Source organism: Gouania willdenowi, chromosome 14 (assembly GCF_900634775.1).
Source record: "Gouania willdenowi chromosome 14, fGouWil2.1, whole genome shotgun sequence".
Classification (NCBI taxonomy): domain Eukaryota; kingdom Metazoa; phylum Chordata; class Actinopteri; order Blenniiformes; family Gobiesocidae; genus Gouania; species Gouania willdenowi.
In genome coordinates this window covers 25,725,756-25,746,378 of record NC_041057.1, presented here as the reverse complement: position 1 = coordinate 25,746,378, position 20,623 = coordinate 25,725,756, and the positions used below count along the sequence as shown (strand labels likewise).

Here is a 20,623-nt window from a genome sequence, read left to right as displayed (position 1 = left end):
TAAAGTTTAATGTAAACCTGTCATGATTCAAGTCATGCACTGTATATACATATCTTTGTATGTATACCAATAAATCATGTGCTCTAATAAAACAATACTCTGAACTGAAATGAGTAAAACTAAAATATTTCTATTAATTCTCCAATAAATACACAGATGTCAGATAACAATATGCAAATATGTTGTATATTTCAAGCAGTATTTAGATGTATTACCAAAGAGCAAAAGGATATAAGAAGTATTGCATTTTTGTATGTCTACTACTATTCCTGTGTGAGTGAGGAGAACTGTTTACTTACAGCTGGCGGTGAGAGGTTAACAAATCAACATCATTAGCCTCAACAATGAGAAACAAACCTAGAACATATTTTAGCTGTTTACAGGGATACACCAGGAGCAGCTTTCATGTAATCTTTGCCATAATAGCATTGTTGCCATGGCAGAGTAAGATATTTTCAATATAATGTTAGAAAAAAGCAACAAAACACAGGGTTTTATTTCACCCTATAACAGAGACAAAGTTTATATTGTTTTTTTTACATCATTAAATAGCCCAAAGACTGCTTTCCCACTGTATACTGTGAAATACTTTTATTTAGATAGTTTTTTAATAATACAGCTCATGAATGTATAGCCTTGATTGAAAAAAAAATATGACATTTAATAATAAACTTTTAGAACACAATAGGAGGGGTTTAATAAAGAGCACTACGTTCATTCATTGCCAGTAATTTATCAACATTCCTAGTTTAGGAATTTGACTATTGTTTAATGATCATTTGATGTGATACAGGAACTGCTTATTGTTAGCATGCTTAATACTGCTGCAGATGAGTTTAAGCTGGTGCTTCACTTATGTTGATTCTGGACTGGCTCCAGCAACATTGACCGGATAAGGAAGTGTAAAAAATAAATGAATGAAGTAACCTAGCGCACGTGTCACACTCATGGCTTGACAACATATTCACATAGTCTGGGTAATCATTTTTCAAATTAAAGTTTAATGTCAGACCATTAGAATCAATTGTTTGTATTAAATACTGTAGTCTATTTGTACTGTCTATAATTAAAGGCACGAACCGAAGCACATGAGGCTTTTGTGTAAGCTGCTCCTACCTTTCATAATGATGGCTGCCTGCCTGGCTGGTCTTGTGGGTCCGATGCAGCACAATGGCTTCCAGTCGCAGCTCTTACACTCACATCTGTTGTGGACACAGGCTTCTCAGTGGCTTCAGGAGAGATCTCGTTAACTTTTGCATCCAACAAATAGCACTCTCACACTTGTAAGAACACATTCGCTCCCTCTCTTCACTCTTTTCTTTATAGTAGCTGAGCATTGGGATGTTTTTCCCTAATAATTTCTCTATATGTCATTACACTGGCAACTTGCACAATAGTAAGGAACAGAATTCTCAAAATGGCTTTGCTCTCACCCTTACTTTCAATGTCCCCATATCCTTTCTCTCTCTCTGTCTTTTTCTCAAATAAAGTATACCCTTCATTAGGGAGGATTGGTAACATTTACAATCATACATTGTTGTTCCGAGTAGACTGTGCTACATGTATTGTTAACCTATGATAACAGATATAGACATGGTCTAAATAAATACATAAAAAGCAGTAAAAATAAGTTTAGTTATTCTCCAGTCCAGGCTGCTGACACGTCCACTGCGCGTAAAGAGCCAAAATAGAGTATGTGTGAATGAAGGCGGGCTGAAGGAAAGGAGGCGGTCTAGAAATCACGGAACATGGAGTTTTCCCAACGCTTGCAAATGTAATTGAAATCCGTGAAAATGATAAAGTTCGCTTTTAATTTGAAACGCCTTCATTGATAAACAATATAACAGGTTGATGTGATTCTGATTTGATCAGAAATAACGCGGCCGCAGAGTGTCCTGCTTTAATAGAGAGGGATGTTTGCAGTGAAACAGAACTATTGGCTTCCATAATACGCAGTTTTATATATAAATAGTTTAAAGCAACATGAGCTGAGCCTCATTAAAATATGTGTGGGAACAGTTTGTGTTCCATCCTGATCCTCATATGACAGCTTGTTTCACTCTGTAGTGGGTAAAACTGTGACTTTACGTTGAACATAGTATGAAAATAGTTGAATCACTGTGACCAACGTGGACAGAAGTCTGCATCTGTCAGAGTTTTAATTCATCGCGCAGCAGCAGCTGAGCATTCACAGCTGCTGCTGCGCGAAGCACGAGTCTGTGTGGCTTCAAATGAAGCAAAGTCCATATTTCTAGTGCAATATAATGTTTCACCTTAATGTGGCACTGCACTTATTCCAGGGTTAGAAGCTCGTAACAGGAAATGGAATTACACACACCGGAGAATGTGCGTAAAGCCAGATTTGAATGGGAACACCCACATATTAGGGCTGCTCCACCCACAGTGCGTAACTGGGATGAAGGCATGCAGCGACTGACTTAAGTACAGGGGGAGAAAAGCACACAGCCAAAAACAGTGCCGCTGCAAGGTACTTTTTTTTTTAAAGTCCAATTGTTAAGGCACAAAATACATTTTCAGTTGCACTTTTAAAAAGAAAAATAAGAATTATGCAGTTTTGCATTTACTATAGAACCAGAATTTAAATTAATAGGCTTCTTCTTCATTTGTATTATTCCTTTATTTATTTCATTCAAAAAGTATTTTTAGTTAAATTGCATTGTTTTGAATAGTTTATCAAGGGATTCTTTTGACAATGAAAAATAAAAGGAAAATAGTACAGTATTTTCTAGTTTTTTTCCCCAAAAAAATAGAGGCATATTTTTCAGTCATCATTTGACTACAGTTCCATTTTGTAAAATAAATCATGAGAGAATCGTATTGTGAACCCAGTATCGTGAATCATATCGGAAGTTGAGTGAGTCGTTACATCCCTACTTATAACTGTCATGAATGGGCAGGGAGACGGCATGCTGTACTCCTGTTAACAAAGGTTTCTGTGTATTTCCGCGTATTCTGATCAGTTTCAATGGATGAGTTTCCATCTCTACATTAAGTCTCCTTCTCACTGTCCCACATCTGCATATCGGTCCTTTTACAGCTTTTCATGGTCACTTTTTACTGGATCCAGATTCCAGACTGAGAAAGTGCTCCGTCCGCTCCCATGCACCGTCTCAGCAGTTCTTTGGTTGTTTTGCACCGAGCCTGCTTGCGCATGCATCTAATTTAGTATGCACACATCACAAAAAATGTGTGATGATCATTTGATGATCATCACACATCATAAATCTGCATGATGGGTGACTGCTCTGTGCGCTTCTGGGCACAAGTCATGGATGGCCCACCTTCTCCAGCTCCCCCGAGCTGTGGGATCCCTTAGGTCCTACATCCTATCCGGGCCCCAGCAAGGGGCGTGCCGCCCTCCCAGCCCCCCTGAAGCCCCGCCCATGATCTTAACTCAATTACATCTTAATTATGATTACACAACAGCAAAAGGTTTTTTTTCCAAATACAATTGCAAATATAATAATTTAATAATTGTAATGAATTATCAATTATGTGATTACAATTTTATTTTACCCCAACCATGGTATCAACCATCCACCAAAAAACTAAACACCACTGCTAGGGTCTGTCATAGAAACCAAACTGGGTGATATACCAATGCCTCATAAGGACTGGATAAAAAGATCTAAAGAAATCCATTAAAAACTGTGCTTAACAACAACAGTCATAGAAGCATGAGGAAGGGCTTGTCTATTCTCAATGATGAACTAATGTATGCTGTGATGTTGCCCAGATTGGCTCCATGTGTTTCAGTGATTCTTACTTGGAGCTCAGTTAATGGTGGAGGAGGACATCTACAAAGAGATGGAGCAGGAGATGACATCACAGGGTAAGTAGCCCAGAGCACCACATCTGCAACCTCTGGAAGAAGCTGCTTCCACTCCTCCTCCTGGACCAAAGGATCCATCAGGATGGTTTTTGGTCAACTATGACACAAAGAAATAAACAAGGAGACAAAGCCAACATGTTGATCTACTGCTGAGAAATCCAGCCCAAGCCTGAGGGCACACAGGCACCCTCTTGTAATTTTACAAAACCAAAAACACACACGCAAAGTGTTAAACTGAATGTTCTGCTCAATAGAGAAGAGACTGAGCAGCAGAAAAAGATCCACCTCACCTTCACTCAGAGCCTCAGGTCATACTTACAGTCTGAAACCATCTCCACATTCAAGGCAGCATTAAAAAGGGTTATATTCTTAGATTATCAGATTAAACACACACACACACAGGCACACACACACACAGACACACACACACAGCCACACACACACACACACACACACACACAGACACACACACACAGCCACACACACACACACACACACACACACACACACACACACACACACACACACACACACACACACACACAGACACACACACACACACACACACACACACACACAGACACACACACACACACACACACACACACACACACACACACACAGACACACACACACACACAGACACACACACACACACACTCAACTACTAAGCATTTCAGGTGATCCCACTTGAATTCCAGGGTGACCCCACGGTTGAAAAACTCTGGAATAAAGCAATCAGTGTTTGAAACCGTATTTATGAATGTGTGTAACATGTTTTTTTTTTTAACTCAACTTCTTTGTGCACATGTATTGAGCTTGATGTTCAGACTAAACATTAAGGTCACAGCTGCAGCTTTGAGATTCTTAGCTCCTTGGACTGAAGCTTCTCTCTAGACACAAACTGGGTGGATTCTGTTAAAAAAATATTCCAAAACTACCTACCTAACGACAAAAAATCTGCTAGTTTGCCTTCTTGGCTTTGTTCTATTAAAAAAAATTACATTCATTTTGATCTTGGTATGAATATTTTTAGAGAAATAATTGCAATTTCACAATTATTTTTGCTTTAATTAATTTCACACTACCATGATTTTTAGGATGGACTCCTGAGTCTGAAATAAAGGATGATAATGATGATGAATGAATAAAATTACATTAATAATCTAATTTGGAGTCAAACACAAATCACATCTGCTGTGTAAATAATCAATACAAGCACCGAAATGAACATTCTTAGATCATTTAAGAAAGCAGTTTACTGTAATGATAATTTTTGACTACTTCCTTTTGGAGGTCAGATGATAAACAATTGGGCCTAGAATGTAAAACATATATAAAACATCCCTTTAATTCACCCCAAAAGACATTTATTTGGGTTGAGGTCAAGATTCTGTAAAGAGGAAGGAGTCGCCCTCAAACACAAAGTTGGGGATGTCAAATTGTCCACATTGTTTAATGCTCAAGCATAAAATAACTCAGCGACAGAGCAAAACAAAAAAGCTGTTATATGTTTGGGTGTTCTGCGTGTCTACGTAATAGATTTTATGTTTCTTGTCATGAAAGTGATTGGAACACCTGTATTCAATCAATTCATCTGAGTGAATCAATACTTTAGGTCTTTTTCAACTTTATTCAATCACATTTCATGATTAAAGTGACATTCAAATAACAGTCATTTGCTTTTCTTGGATTTTTATTGACATTTAATAACAAATGAGAGTTTATTCTGAAATGTAAAAGAACTTTAAACAAGCTAAATGCTTGTGGACTTATTATATGGAAATGGAAAATGAAAATTAAATGAATAAATAAACACAAAAAATAAATAAAGGAAAATTGAAAATTAAATACAAATAAATCAATACTTTTATGGATTTATTCATTTATTTCATACATGTAAAACATGTTTATTTTAGTTTTGTTTGTATTTTTAACTTTTTTTCCTTTTACTTTTATCTTTCACTTATTTGGCAGGTTTGGTCTTCCATGAAGTTAAACATATTTAGTTTCTTACTTTATACTATATTGTGAATTGTTGGAATGTCAGTGATAAATAAACATTTTCACTTCTTGAAAAATGGATTGCCCAGCTGGGCAGCTAAGTTACTTCATTTATTCATTCAACCTTATTAGTATTATTATTATTATCATTATTATTATTATTATTATTATTATTATTATTATTATTATTATTATTATTATTATTATTATTATTATTATTAGTAGTAGTAGTAGTAGTAAATGGACTTGATTTATATAGCGCTTTATCACCACACTGAAGCAGTCTCAAAGCGCTTTACATATCAAGTATTATTATTATTATTATTATTATTATTATTAGTAGTAGTAGTAGTAGTAGTAGTAGTAGTAGTAGTAGTAGTAGTAGTAGTAGTATTTCATTTACATAATTTTTTTAATTTAAGTATATTTTTTTAATGTTGTTATTTAAATGCATTTATTTTAAGTCAAATTTATTTCTAACTCTTTATTTTTCTCATTTTTTTGCACATGTGCATGTACACCAAACAGCTAAATGTCCTATGAGAACAAAATTGAATGATAAAAATGTGTTATTAATAATAATAATAATAATAATAATAATAATAGTATTTTTTTGTTTTACTATTATTATAATCATTATTATTATTATATTTAATATAATGAAGTGTAATTATTGTTCTAATCATATTTGATGTTTAGTTTTATATTTGTATTCAAGACACTTTTATAAGAAAGACTGCATATTGTAAATTACAATTTTTATTTGAAAAATAAATATATCCATCCATCTTCTGCTGGATAAATACATTTGTTTTTGTTGTTTATTTGATTCATATTAAAAACACGCATGCGGATTGTTAAATGCACTTTTTATTTGAAAGTAGAAAAATGAAACATCATAAAAACGTTTTTCTTTATGTTTATTTGATTCCTATTCAAGACACTTTGATAAGAATGACTGTATAGTGTTAATATAGGATATAAAGTTTACATTTTTAACATTTTCGGTTGATGATGTGTCTTCATTTTTTTTTTGATGAAACCTTGGCTCAAAAAAGGTTGAAAAACACAGATGTTGACCACATTACATTTTCTTTTGAGCTGATACTCTGGATCAGAACGATATTGTATCGCCGACATGAGTAAATATCACTTTATCCTGCGTTTGTTTGTGGCGCATTCAGTGGATCAGAGTGTGTGCGCTGTGAATTTCACAACAGGGATGCATTCTACGGCACTACACCGGTGTTACGGACTGAGTTTACCTCGTACCGAGTTAGATTATGAGCATATATGCGCATGCGCGGTTTTTAGTGTCTCCCGTTTCGGTATTCATGTCAATGCATTAAAGTTGCTGCTACGGAAGCCGTGTGGCAAATTGGAAGCTACTTCCTGAAAAATGGCCAGCTGGGGAAAGGTCGCAGTTATGCTGCGGAATGCTTTGCGGAGTTCTCGGTGGGAAAAAAGTTTAACTTTGCGCAGAGCACTTGGCCCGGGCATTGTGGGTGCCGTAGTTGGAAGCGGTGTCGTCTGTTTTTGCCATTACCAAGCTAACAAGAGGACTATCTTTCCATTCGCAGTTCATGCTGAACAGCAAAAAGTCAGTATACAGTTTGTGTCGTCTAGTTTTTACTGTTAACACATGTGTTGAGTTAACATTCTGTTAGAAACCGTGTAAATAGTTACCACGTAAGCTTCATGTGAAAAGTTTTTTTTTTCTAAAAGGGCCCGAATACTCTGACACCTCACAGCGGCCATACGACCACGTTACAACAGTCACTGCTGTGTATTAATAGTGTAGTGCAGTCATTTCACTGTGATGTGGGGGCCACAATGATTGTCTGACTCGTGGGCCACATTAACAAAATTAATGTCAGCATTTAGAATAACAAGCACTCTGAGCATTAATACAGGAAGGAACAAAGAGTTTTGTGTGCTTTGTTGTGTCCAGTTTCCTATCGTTTTGTTTTTTTTCTGTGTATTTTCGTTTTGTGCATATTTGAATGAAATTTGTGTATTTTTGTTGTTTTGTATGTTTTTCTGTTTTATAGTCGTATGTTTTTGCTGTCTTTTTGTATATTCTTTAATATTTGTTCAATAATGAGGGCTGCCTCTGGCCTTATCTGCTGTAGTGTCACTAAGAAGCAAACCTTTACTTTACTTTGAGCATCTTTGTCAGGGGGAATGTGTTCTCTGTGGTTCACCTGACTTCATCCCGTTGTAGGAACCTGCAGTTCCACGGCTGTCTGCCAGAAGGATGCGCTTCATCCAGTTTGCCTCAGTGGTCTACGAACAGGAGTCCTACATGACTCCGAGGGACTTCCTATTCTCTGTGATGCTGGAGAGTGTCGACCGTAAGTTAGATCAGCAGTTTCTGCCTTTTTGTGGAGTCTTGTCTTCCAACATAGATTTACTGATATCATAGCCCAGGTGAGAGGAATCATTTATTCTAGCTCTTCATAGAGTCTGTACAATGATGAGGCCATTCTTTGGTATCATATGTAAAGGTAATCAAGATCATTAGAAAAATCATACAATGTAGTTATGAATTGGGAGCAAAAATAAAGCTAGTGGAAGTCACAGGTTTAAAGCAGTTTTCAATAGTGAGAGCATTCATGGAGGCTTTGAAGGGTTCAGGCTTTCGCACTCAGATGTTTTCAGAGATGGAGCTTAATAGATAAGTGGAGGTTATGGTTTGTCACCATAGGCCAGCAGGTCAGTGTGATGATCCATACTAGTCATGTGTTGTCTGACTGGGGTTTACTCAATGTTTTGACAGTTTTGTGATTTTCTTTATTTCAACTTCTGTAGTTTCTGCAGAGTTGTGGCTTTGTATAATGTCTGCAATATGGAATACATTGCATGGTGGCTTATGTGTTAAGGCTAACACTTCATGTAATGTAGTGCACGCTCATGGACTCAAATAAACCTACTGTTGTGTATTTTTATTGAAAAAAATGAGTATTGAAAATGAGAGCAGAAAAGTTTAACTTCCTGTTAATTTAAACAAAAGTGTTGGTTGCACTTTATTCAAATGAAATGTGAATGCATTTGTCAATAATTGTTTCCATGTTTGTTTGTCCATAATTAGTTTATACCCAATACCCTTACAAGAAACAGGAATCTAGGAAACCTTGCCTGCACTGTACAGTATCTAGTGTTTTGTTTTTTAGCAGCAGAATGTGTAGTTACAGAAATGAAAAATGTAATATTTGTGCAGAAGGTGTGTTGGTGTATAGCCATTGTCCAGTAAACAGGTTCGTGACGTGAGCTGATGTTGACTTTTTGAGGAGAAGCTCATTAGACAAATGAATGTATTTGTACTCTGTTACAGCTGGATGTGGGTCCTATTTAGTAAGCATCAAAAGGACATTACATTTATTTCTATATTTTCTCTCATGTCCTGTGTAGGGAAGCTGGAGAAGAGAGAATTAACCCCTCGGGTATGCTCTTCTGACTTATCTTGTATAAACTTCCTACAGGGAACAGCCATTACTTTGGACTAACCTTGTTTTTATTGTCAGGATTTGAACAACATGTTGGTGGCTGCATCCAGCGCTCAGCCCGGTAATGATCTGTTCAGAACATTAGGAGACAATGGTAAGTAATTGCTTTCACCTTGTTTGGAATCTGTGACAATAGCAGTGAGTATGTTTAGTTTCTGATGCAAGGATAATATAATAATAATAATAATAATTTCCTACGTGTCTTAGGTGTAGTCGTATTTCAGTGTATTTGGAGACTAAAGCATCTTCTAAGCAAAGTTTGAGATGAAGCACAAAGTGAAAACATTGAAACATAGTGAGAGTTATGTTTCTGTGTCACGTTGACATCACAGCAATGCGCAGCCCTCTGCGTCGACTAAAAATCCTAACCATACATTAGAACCATTAATGTGGATTTAGAGTCTGCCATCTCACGTTTCACCAAGAGCCTCTGCACTTCATTGTGATTATCATTTCTTGGATGTGATAATAAAGCAACGTGCACAAGAAATGATTCACGCTGCACTGGATGAGCACCTTGCTTGGAGACGTGCAGAGCAGGAAATGAGAGCAACTGCTGACATTGAAAGAGACTGTCAGGCACAAACTTCACTGTAATAAAGTAGAGAAGCTACTGTTCTTCAATAACTTAAACACACTTTGTGTTTTGGTGAGAGAACATATTCAGGGTGTCTGCAGGGTCTTAAAAAGTATTAAAAGTTGATAAATCAATTGTGGGAAAATTAAGTCCCTTAAAAAGTATTAACGTCTTAATCGCGATTTTATGAGGTATTACATTTTATTGGTATTCAAGCTTTGACTCTGTTGCATACTCTGAGCTAGATTGCCTCAGGACCGTGCGTGTACAGGTGCAACGTCACGGGACAGCGAATATTCTGGTAATAAAACAGACGAGAAGAAAACAAAAATGGGAGGAAGACTGCTGTTGGCCGCAGACAGCAGCAGCTGTCGATAATATCTGTCTGTGGTCCACCAGCAACGCAACCACCTGGTAACGTGACAAGTGAGCTCGCCAACACAGCTCCATCCGCAACCTCTGCTTCATTGTCTGCCGACATAAGGGTTGCGTGCAGAGGTTATCTGGTGTTTTAACACAGAATCACCACTCATTGAACTCAAACAAAGGCATTTCTGATATTTTTAAGCCGATGTTTCCGTTCCAGAATTTGGACATTGCTGACGTTCACCTGTGGCAAGGTGAAAACTGGATACGTCATAGATTCAGGTTAGCACCGTACTTTAAGCAGGAAACACCAGCAGCGCAGGACTGAGGCTCCTTTAACAGGGAAAGACAGAACACCTCCAGACCCTGGGACATGTTAAAGCAGCTAATGCTAAAAGAGCTAAGTATGCACAGAAAACACTGCTGCTTCACCGTGCGTGCATGCGTGTGTGTGAGGGAGTGTTGGTTTTCAAATTTAACAAGCATTTATGGTGCAATTTTATGTTTGAAATGTGCTACATAGATACATTTGATTTGAATGCCTGTGTATTTCAGTAACAAACAAAAGAAATTCAAGGCATAATGTCGTAAATGAACAGACTGCCAGGGTAATTCACGGGAGTGTGTTGCAAAACTGAATGTGAGGCAGCTTGTCTCTGTCACTATGGATAGTCCCAATGTTATTTTGCCGAATTTGTCAAAGAGCTGATGGACACAGAGAAGCTGATGGACAGCAAATCACACAATATCAGGCACATGTCCTACATTTTTATCATGTTGTAATAACTTTTTGTTTACTGCCAGTTGGCCTGAATAACTGTTGTTGCTTGTAACCTGTCTAAAAAATTGCCTTTAGTTTAATTTATTCTTTCAAGTTTTATTCCTTCTCTGTTTACATAATTTCTGTTAAATTGCAAACTACAACTGTTAAAGATGTGTTGCTAACAACAGCTTAAAGTGGCGATGTGGTCTTAACTTTTTTTGAAAAGTTTTTTAAAAAGGTATTGAAATTAACCTCAGGATTCCCACATATACCCTGATTGAATTTGACTGATTTTCAACTGTCCAGTTTTATTTTATATTGTACATTGTTGGAATGTCTATGCTAAATAAATATTTCAATATGTTTTATTGCATTTATTATTAATTAATGCAATTGCAATGTTTTCATTTTAGTAAGGTTAGGACACATTGATAGCCATAAAGGCAATGATAATAAAAATTGCATAATTTATTTCGGTTTTCAGACTTAGTTTTCACCGTTTGTGGCCATACCAGCCTGTCATTGCCCGATCTCGTCAGATCTTGGAAGCTAAGCATGCTGGGCCTGGTTAGTACTTAATACTCCAGTGGTATCTGTCATTGTGTCCTTGGGCAAGACACATCACCAAGTATGAATGTAGTGTGTGAGTGAGTGTTAGTAGTGGTGGTCCGAGGGACCGATGGTGCACTATGGCAGCCTCGCTTCTGTCAGTCTGCCCCAAGGCAGCTGTGGCTACAATAGTAGCTTACCACCACAGTGTTTGGCGTGAAATATTAATGCACTTCAACGTAAAGCACTTTGAGTGTCTATGAAAATGCGTTATATAAAATCCAATGCATTACATGTGTCACTGCCTGTCTCTGTGCCTCACAGGTCTGATATCCTACACCGAATATCTGTTCCTGCTCACCATCTTGACCAGTAAGAACTTATTAATGCATGGTTTTAAACAATCCTATTGTCACCACCCTAAATGCTTCCTCTATGTTAATATGGATGTTACATTATATGTCCACTGGATGGCACTTGTTGCTTTAATTGTAAATAACAAAATTAGTTTGAGAAAAAAAACCACTGCCATTAATATTTAACTACATGCTAACCGCTAGATGTCATGGCAAGCACAGCAGAAGGTTCCATCCATAACCTTCTCCATCATAGTTCTACCAAGAATAAAGGCAAACATACAGTGTTAAGAGAGCTAAGTTGAAAAATCTAAAAATGACTGTGGGTGTTTTGTAAATTATAGACTTGAGCTGTGATTAACATTTACTACCTGGCCTACAATCGGCCATACAGGTCTCCCCTGTTGGATGACTGTAACAAAGGTTGCTTTGTTGATCATAATATCAGATACTAAAATGTCAGTTGACTCGCATCTACTGTAATGCAGCTGACTGAGAATGCGTTGCTGTTGCAGAGCCGCACACAGGATTTCACATAGCTTTCAAAATGCTTGATGTTGATGGGAATGAGCATGTGGACAAAAAGGAGTTTCTCAAGGTAAGACTTGCCAAGGCCAAAGATTACCTGAAGGCTCTTTTTGGCCTAAAGCTGAAAACAATAGTTCATGTTAAAGTGGAAGCCTGTGTAAAACTGAAAATCAACAGCTTATATTTATCCTGTACTGCCAAACAAACCAACAAATGCTAGCATTACTGATTCAAAGGTAACAAAACACACACATTCTATGTTCTTTGTACGTTACCACATAGCAATCTACTTGAGGTCAACGTCCCAAATTTGCATTGTGCATGTGATTTTAAAATAAGAGCAAATCCTATATGTATGAATCTAAATATGATAAGAGTATAAGGCCTGTTGATTCATTTAACATTTAAAACAAGAGTGGATACTTAAAATTAAGTGTGTGTGTGTGTGTGTGTTTTTTAATCTAAGAATATAACCCTTTTTTAATGCTGCCTTGAATGTGGAGATGGTTTCAGACTGTAAGTATGATCTGAGGCTCTGAGTGAAGGTGAGGTGGATATTTTTCTGCTGATCAGTCTCTCCTCTATTGAGCAGAACATTCAGTTTAACACTTTGTGTGTGTTTTTTTTTTTTGTAAAATGACGAGAGGGTGCCTGTGTGCCCTCAGGCTTGGGCTGGATTTCTCAGCAGTAGATCAACATGTTGGCACGTCCTGCATCATGTGTCATTTGTTCATGTCAGGACTGGTGCACAAGCTGAAAGCATTGAGAAGTAGACGTGCATGGTTTCTCACCGACTCCACCCTTAGTTTATGTATGTACATAGTAGAGAGGGTTAGGGTCAAGAACAACCAGACATTTTAAATTCTGTGTTTCAGATGATGGAATAAAAAGCTATTGCATCAGAATTATTGTTCTTTTTGAGAGCACTTTTACCCTTGGTGATCATTTTTCTTTCTCTTTCGAAGCTCAAGAAAATAATCAGGAAAAGCAAGAAAAGAGTGGCTAAGGACGGAGCAGAGGTGGGATTTCTGTCCCTGACAGAAACACTTGAGTCTGATTTTGTGTCTGTGACCAACATTGTCGCGATATAATAATGTTCTTGATTTCAATGCAGAAAGCAGCAGTGGATGGGGAGGGTGTAAACACCACACTGCAGGCCTACTTTTTTGGGAATAATGGACAGGACAAGCTACAGTACCAGAACTTCCTCAGGTATGGAAACACACAGGCTATGCTCACACTGGAAAGGAAAGTGAAGGGTGACTTAGTGACCACTTCTGATTTTTGGTAAATGAGTTTAATTAAGCTACGTTTTGTGACAATTAAACCACTCCACTGATGTCTCTGTGGATTACCAGGAGACAATCCAGGAAGAATATGCATACTCCCAGGGGGATTTAAATCCACCTTGTTCTGGCAGTAGGGCTATGCTGCTTCTGCACATATTCATAATTTATTTATTAGTGTTGAGTGCAATATATATAATAGCTCATGCACAGGGCTCTGGTCCCCCTGCGTGATGACTGTCTGCTCCTCAGGTTCATGGAGGACCTGCAGGCAGAGGTGCAGGAAATGGAGTTCCGACAGTTCTCTAGAGGTATGGACACCATGCGGAGAGAGGACTTTGCAGAGTGGCTGCTGCACTACACCAGTGAAGAAGACAACGACATGTACTGGGAGAATATGAGGAAGAAGATCCCTGCTGGCCAGGTGGGAGTGCTCTCACGTTATTTTCTGTTGCTTTCAGGGTGACATCCACCTTAAAGCTTTCCTTCTGTGCAGAGCATCACCTTTGAAGAGTTTAAGGTCTTCTGCCTTTTTACCAACAACCTGGAAGACTTTGCTTTTTCAATGAAGATGGTGTCTGAGGCCAGCCGCCCTGTCGGAATGGGTACTGCACAACTAAATAAACTCACTCCAGCTGCAGAATGCATTCACCTTTTAAAATAAACACTATCACTTTTTATACTCATTCTCATAGAGTAGATTTTTTTTAAATTGATTAAAACATTTTTCATTCATTTTAACAAAAGCAAAGAAAAACATCTACACATGGCTGAAGGGTTTGTATTTACTTTGATTGCAGCTCAGTTCAAGCGCGCAGTGAGGATTGCTACGGGCCATGACCTTTCAGAGAACGTTCTGGACACAGTGTTCAAGCTCTTTGATCTAGACGGAGACAACTGCTTGAGCCACAAGGAGTTTATTGGAGTGATGAAAGACAGAGTGCTGCGTGGTCTGAAGGTGAGTCCAGCTGTTTTTAGCAAGTAGCCAGGCTGCTACCTGAACTATCTGCTCCCCAAAAGTCCCGATGTGCTCTGCTGTATTCTCAGGTGAAACACCAAAACGGTATTGCTGACTATTGGAAGTGTGTGAAGAGAGAGACACTGAAAGGCGCGCAGGAGGCATTGGGAGAGACGGGATGTCCAATTTAATCCCTCTGTTCTAAACAAGGGAGTACATGTTTGTATTCTAGACCAATATTTAATCTATTAATGTTTACATAATGTAACCTGTGTGGGTGTGCTGTTTACAATGTTTGTTTGACCTAATCAGATGTATTATGCATTCACATGTATAAATTACTTCTGTCACTTGATTTGTCCCAACACGATAACAAACCAGTAATCAAAGCCTGGTTTATGCAGCAAGATTATTAATAAAAAAAACATGTCAATATGTAGTTTAATCTGTGATAAATTCTGGTTATTCAAAGACATTGTCTTCGACTATAGCAAATGTAATATCTGCATAAAGCACCTCGAGGCCTATGAAAAACAGCAAGGCTTAGAGCAAGAGTTTGGATTGTTTGATACTGTTTATATCATTGTTTAAAAATGGGATAGTCGTGTGAAGACTTTCATTTGTAACTAATGTTGGGTTTACCCTGTGTTTATTTACCTAATAAAGGTTAAAAAAGTCATTTTGCAGTTATTAACCAAAGACAAGTTTGAAAGAACTATTTGTACTTTATTGTAGAACTGACCTGTGAAGATCACATCAGTATGCGGGTATCCAACAACTGTGGGGCTAATCATCTTACCATACATAGATCTAAAGTAAATACACAGGAAGCTTTCTTCAGTGATAGATGCCAAGGTTATCAGTGAATACAGCAAAGACCTACAATACGGTAAAATTACATGAAGCCATCTTTGGTCTTCTCACTATAAACAAATACATAAAAATTTGTGTTGTATCAAAAATAGAAATTAGAGAGCCATGTTGAAAGTAAGTTCACATTTTTGACACAAAAGGAGAATACCTAAGAAATAAATTGCAATGTTACTTGTTTCCCTCCTTGGCTTTAAGGACTTAATGGTTTTTCCACATTGAACATTCAGAAAATTGCAATTTAGTGTGAGACTGTTACCCAACATATGCTTGTGACACTGTGTGACTTGAAAACAAAACAGTGGATTGTCATTCTCAGAAAACGTGTGCTTTCAGTCCCAGGCTGGTGGACTTGACTTTGTCTGATGGTGATGTAGCTGCTGTGCCGACGCTTCCCCCACCAGTGCACTACAAGTCCCTTGACAGGCTGAGCGTGGTTGTCTTGAGTGCATGTCCTCTGTAGTTCAGAGCAGATTTTTCTAGGAGCCAGGCATGATGAGCTGCAGCCAAAATGGACTTCTGCTGGAAATTATGAAGTGCTTTTAATTTTGATCCACTGTGGAGAGAAAAAATAAACGAAGTTTGAGAAATGAGCACAAACAACTCTGACATCAGGATATGAAACCAATACATCACACAAACGTGATGTTAATCAATACGTTTCTCTGCAACAGAGCAATGAAAAGTGAATAGAAAACCTGAAATGACCACAAAGCCCAGTTTGGGAGAGTACTCCACAGCTGGACACCCATGAGCTGTGAGCATGTCTGCACCTGTTCAGAGTACATTCTGCTGCAGCGGAGACTTGAGACCAGCGTCACTTCATGTGAAGCAGTGTCATCGCAGTGATTGCTTACAGACATTACAACTTGTCTAAACTACACCATCAATGTTCAGCGCGTATAAATGAATAAATATCTGAATTGAAAAATATTGGAAAGTGGCATTTCTTTTAAACTTAAAAAGTTCTCAACTAAATAGAGATTGGATGTGCTGTAAACTTTGTTGTAATGATATATAGAGATACATGACATCTACATTCAGTGCTGATACCAACAGTAGCAAAAGTTGAAGGTCAGAGTAAAATTCACACATTTTTTTTGCTCCATTTCTGATAGGTGAGTGAGTGATGAATTCTGAAATGACTAAGTGCATATTCTCTTGTTCTTACCGTTCATCACATTGGGTGGAGATGTCAAGGATCGCTCTCCTTCTTTACTGTCACATCTCCGTCTCCTGCCAGGATGGTGGAGATCTCTCCCTGCATGAAGGCCCAAGGCACAGTGGATCCAGCTAGGGGGCAGCGCTCTCCACTGGGGCAATACACCTCCCCACCCTGACCCTGGCTGCGAATAAACCCTCGGGTGCAGGGGAAGCAGAACTTATGATGCGGCACGGATGGACACTGGACAAAGTGTGTGTCCTCCAGGCGTTCTCTACACAAGGTGCAGCACAGCAGAGTGGCTTGGGTGCCACTTGTTGATTCCCCTGTACTAGTGTTACCACTTAGCCCCCCTGTGCTCAAGCCCTGCCCCACAGCTGCCTGGGAAACTGACGTGGAGGCAGTGGAGGGACTGCTGCTGGTGGGACGCCCAGATGAGGAGTGGGCTGCAGACATGCTAGGGCTGTCTCTCGCCATCTGACTGGAGCTCAGGCTGTCTGCAACTCCCATTAGTGCAGAGATGGGTGAAGGCTGGCTGTGCAGACGGGGTGGGCCCTCCTGAGGAGTGGCCATTCCGGGAAGAGGCTCCATACCTGGGTAAGCACCTCTGGACCAAGGTTCTCTCCCTGGAAGATCCGACCGCCCTTCATTCTCTCCATTTTCTGAGCCCGGAGAAGCCTTTCGGCGCCTGACTGTGCCTTTTCCTGGTCCAGAGCGTCCAGCAGCTGCCAGGGGCAGCCCTTGATCTGGTTGGGGAAGGACCTCTGGGATTGGGGGCTCTTTAAACATCCGTACACCTTCATTGAGCAGCTCAGACAGCCCACGCCAGTCCCCTGTGCCTTGTCGCTTTTCATACTCCACATAACGCAGCCCAGAGTTCACCGCTTTACCAGCATCTTTGGCGGAGTCTCGGAACATCTGCCTCACCAGGTCTGGCACTCCTGAAAAGATTACTCCGGAACCAGCTGGGTACTCCACAAACAACTTCAGCTCAAACTCTGGATTTGAGCTGGCATCAAAGGCCAAGACTCGACCCATCAGGCTGTGGTCTTTCCTAAAGCGGACGTTAAAGGGGACACAGCTGCTGAGGGCCATTAGCACATCTCGCACTGCCTTGGGTCTGTTCGACCATCCATCCACTCTGCTTCGAGCCACTTCATTCAGTTCAGCCATCACATCGTGGCTCCTCCACACTGCAGGGTCTATGCCCACTAGGGCTGAGCTGCTAGTCCCTACACCAAGAGCCACAGCCTGCCTTCTGCTAGCATCAGCCATGACGGGCCCGGCGGACACAGCGATTGGGGCAGCCCCAGCTCTGGACCCCGACAGCGGCGCCAGTAAGCCATGTGGTCCGGCTACCAGCCCCTGAGCTATCAGGGCATGGGATATGGTATTGTGCAGCCCCGGGACCGCCCCGGGTATACCCCGCCGAGTGTTGGGGCTCTGCCTGCTGCTCTCCGACATAGACACATCTTCTACCCGGTGTAGCCCGTTAGGAAGTCGCGACGACGCCCCGTAGTCACCCCTGCTCCGCTCCGCTCGCTCTACGTGCTGCCGTCCGGTGTCCAGCGGCCCCGCAGAGCCGGGTTTTCCCTGCTGAGGACCGGGGGAGCGGCCGTCCAACACTCCGTGCGTGCTCTTCAGCTGTCGGGCGGTCTCAATGAGCAGTTCTATACGGTCCGCCCCGTCATAGTTAACACAGCCGCGACACACAGCCTCGCTGAACTCCCAAAGCATGGCCCAGGGCATCTTGGGCAAGTCACAGAGGTAACACCACTGCCGTCTGGAGGAGGACTGCGAGGCGGACGACATGTTGTTTACAGGCCCGCGACCAAACTTTCTTCGGAGGCCTCACCCGTAACCGTCTGCGCTTTTCTTCTATTATTCACTCCTTAGACGACGCTAGACACATGCTGCGTTTTGTACGACTAAAAATGAACTCACACTGACCTCAAAACACGACTGTGGGTGGCGACATTTAAAACTTCGCGACGTCTTTTTTCTCGATTTGTGCGTGTCGGGTGTATGGAAGGAAGTAAAATGTTATTAGACACCGGATATACCTACGTTACATGGCGCGGGGGACCATGGGAAGTGTAGTTTACATGCAGTTTCACTTGGAATCTTTTCCTCGGAGAACCGATATTTCAAAGCGTTAAATATGTTCGATTTTGATAATGATCGAAAAGCTTTAATTGTATGTTTTGCTACTTAATGAAGGCATCTGAACGTATATTAATTAAAAACTTATTTTTCTTCTGGCTGCTCCTTTCGAAGGTCGTCACAGCGAATCTTGTCTTTAGCCCTTTTTCCTACTTCATGTCCTGTCACCTCCATTCATAAATCTCTTTGGTCTGCCTGACCTCCTGATATATTTACTGTCCCTCCTATGTGCATGTCCAAACCATCCCATTCTGGCCTCTCTGACTATCTTCAAAACACATAACGTGCTGTGTATCTGATTTACTCAATCCTGATCCATATCCTTGTCACTCCCAAAGAAAACCTCGACATTTTGTTCCAGCTGTGCCTCCTATCTTTTCCTCCATGGAACTGTCTGTAACCTGTACAACATGGTTGCTCTCACTACAGTTTTGTATACCTTTCCTTTCATTCTTGCTGATTTTTTTTATTTTTTTTTATTACACACATGCCACTTAATCTGTCAGTCTGCTTGCACACACTTCTACTCAACATGTTGCAGAAAATGTAAACTTTATTATTTCTCCCATGCACAACGTCAGCTGTTCATAAGATGAGAGCCACCTTGAATAGGTTGTTCCTACACAAGACTATAGCCATCCACACATTCATTTTAATGGGTAGATTCTCAACTTCATGTGAGCATTTTTATTTTGTTTTAAATGCACTGGTCAATAGGAGAAACTCCCAAGTACAAAGAGAATAAGCACTTCCCAACCTTAAAGGCCAGGGGAGTCGAGAAGGGAGTTGAGACTGTGGCAAAAGGTCCCATGATGGATCGTCATATGAATTTGTGATAAACACATTAACTTACCTGAATATCCACTGTTATCCTGTATATACACACCATAGTATTTAGTCATCTTAAAGATGTATATCTGTTTTAATCAAAAATGGGTTAAAAGCGACTAAAAATGGTGCGTCATACTTTCAATGTGCAAACAATCACCAAATTTTGCACAAATGTCGAGTCCCTTGCCAAAAACAGGCTTACAGTCCTAAAGGTGGCGCTACAGCAAAGCACTGAAGTTCAAAATTTAGAAAATTCACAACAAATCAACCATGTGCTAGATTTGCTACTTCCACCAAAATGTAGCCTTGATACGACAAAAACATTTGTATACAATACTTTCGAAAATTAGAAAGCCCATCAGTTTTTTTTAAAACTGTAAAACCATCTCCCACAATTTTTGCTGTTGACATCAAACTTACCAAAGCGCATCTTCAGACTGTCCTACATAAATTTATTATTTCTTTTAAATGAGCCTACAGTGCATCAAAAAATTTTTTACCATAAACTGTTATGTAATGACCAATTTTGCAGTCATTGTAAGGAAAATATTAAAATGTTCTCAAACTTTTCTTTAACCTCATTTTGATTTCCTGTGAACAACTGGTGTCGATGCAAACATGGCATTATTAAACATCAGTTTTTTCACTTATGGATCCAATAAATCATTGTGAAAAATAAATTGCCAACATCTCCATGTTTTATATTTTCAGATTTTTTTTCTAAATAACCATTTACGACAGCGGTTTGAAATCTGCCTTTAAATGCTAACAGCTGCAGCCTTGCACACAGGTGACTGGCTTTACCCTTAATGTATTTTATAAAACTCTTCCTCCTGTGTCTGAGAAATTGC

General features: G+C 39.6%; 2 protein-coding genes across 2 annotated transcripts; one reads left to right on the top strand and one right to left on the bottom strand.

Annotated features, from left to right (window-relative positions):
- Nucleotides 1-7,187: 7,187 nt before the first annotated feature.
- Nucleotides 7,188-15,425, top strand: micu2 (mitochondrial calcium uptake 2). Its single transcript, XM_028465897.1, has 12 exons — nucleotides 7,188-7,457; nucleotides 8,082-8,211; nucleotides 9,269-9,300; nucleotides 9,382-9,457; nucleotides 11,943-11,990; nucleotides 12,490-12,572; nucleotides 13,468-13,521; nucleotides 13,617-13,714; nucleotides 14,041-14,212; nucleotides 14,285-14,393; nucleotides 14,589-14,746; nucleotides 14,836-15,425. Exons 1-12 carry the CDS (start codon nucleotides 7,257-7,259, stop codon nucleotides 14,935-14,937), a joined length of 1,263 nt encoding a protein of 420 aa, XP_028321698.1. The 5' UTR covers nucleotides 7,188-7,256; the 3' UTR covers nucleotides 14,938-15,425.
- Nucleotides 15,426-15,451: 26 nt separating this feature from the next.
- On the bottom strand, nucleotides 15,452-18,826 carry LOC114475225 (interferon regulatory factor 2-binding protein 1-like). Its single transcript, XM_028465891.1, has 2 exons — nucleotides 16,788-18,826; nucleotides 15,452-16,172 (listed from the first exon to the last, which is right to left on the bottom strand). Exon 1 carries the CDS (start codon nucleotides 18,588-18,590, stop codon nucleotides 16,812-16,814), a length of 1,779 nt encoding a protein of 592 aa, XP_028321692.1. The 5' UTR covers nucleotides 18,591-18,826; the 3' UTR covers nucleotides 15,452-16,172; nucleotides 16,788-16,811.
- Between the last annotated feature and the right edge of the window lie 1,797 nt (nucleotides 18,827-20,623).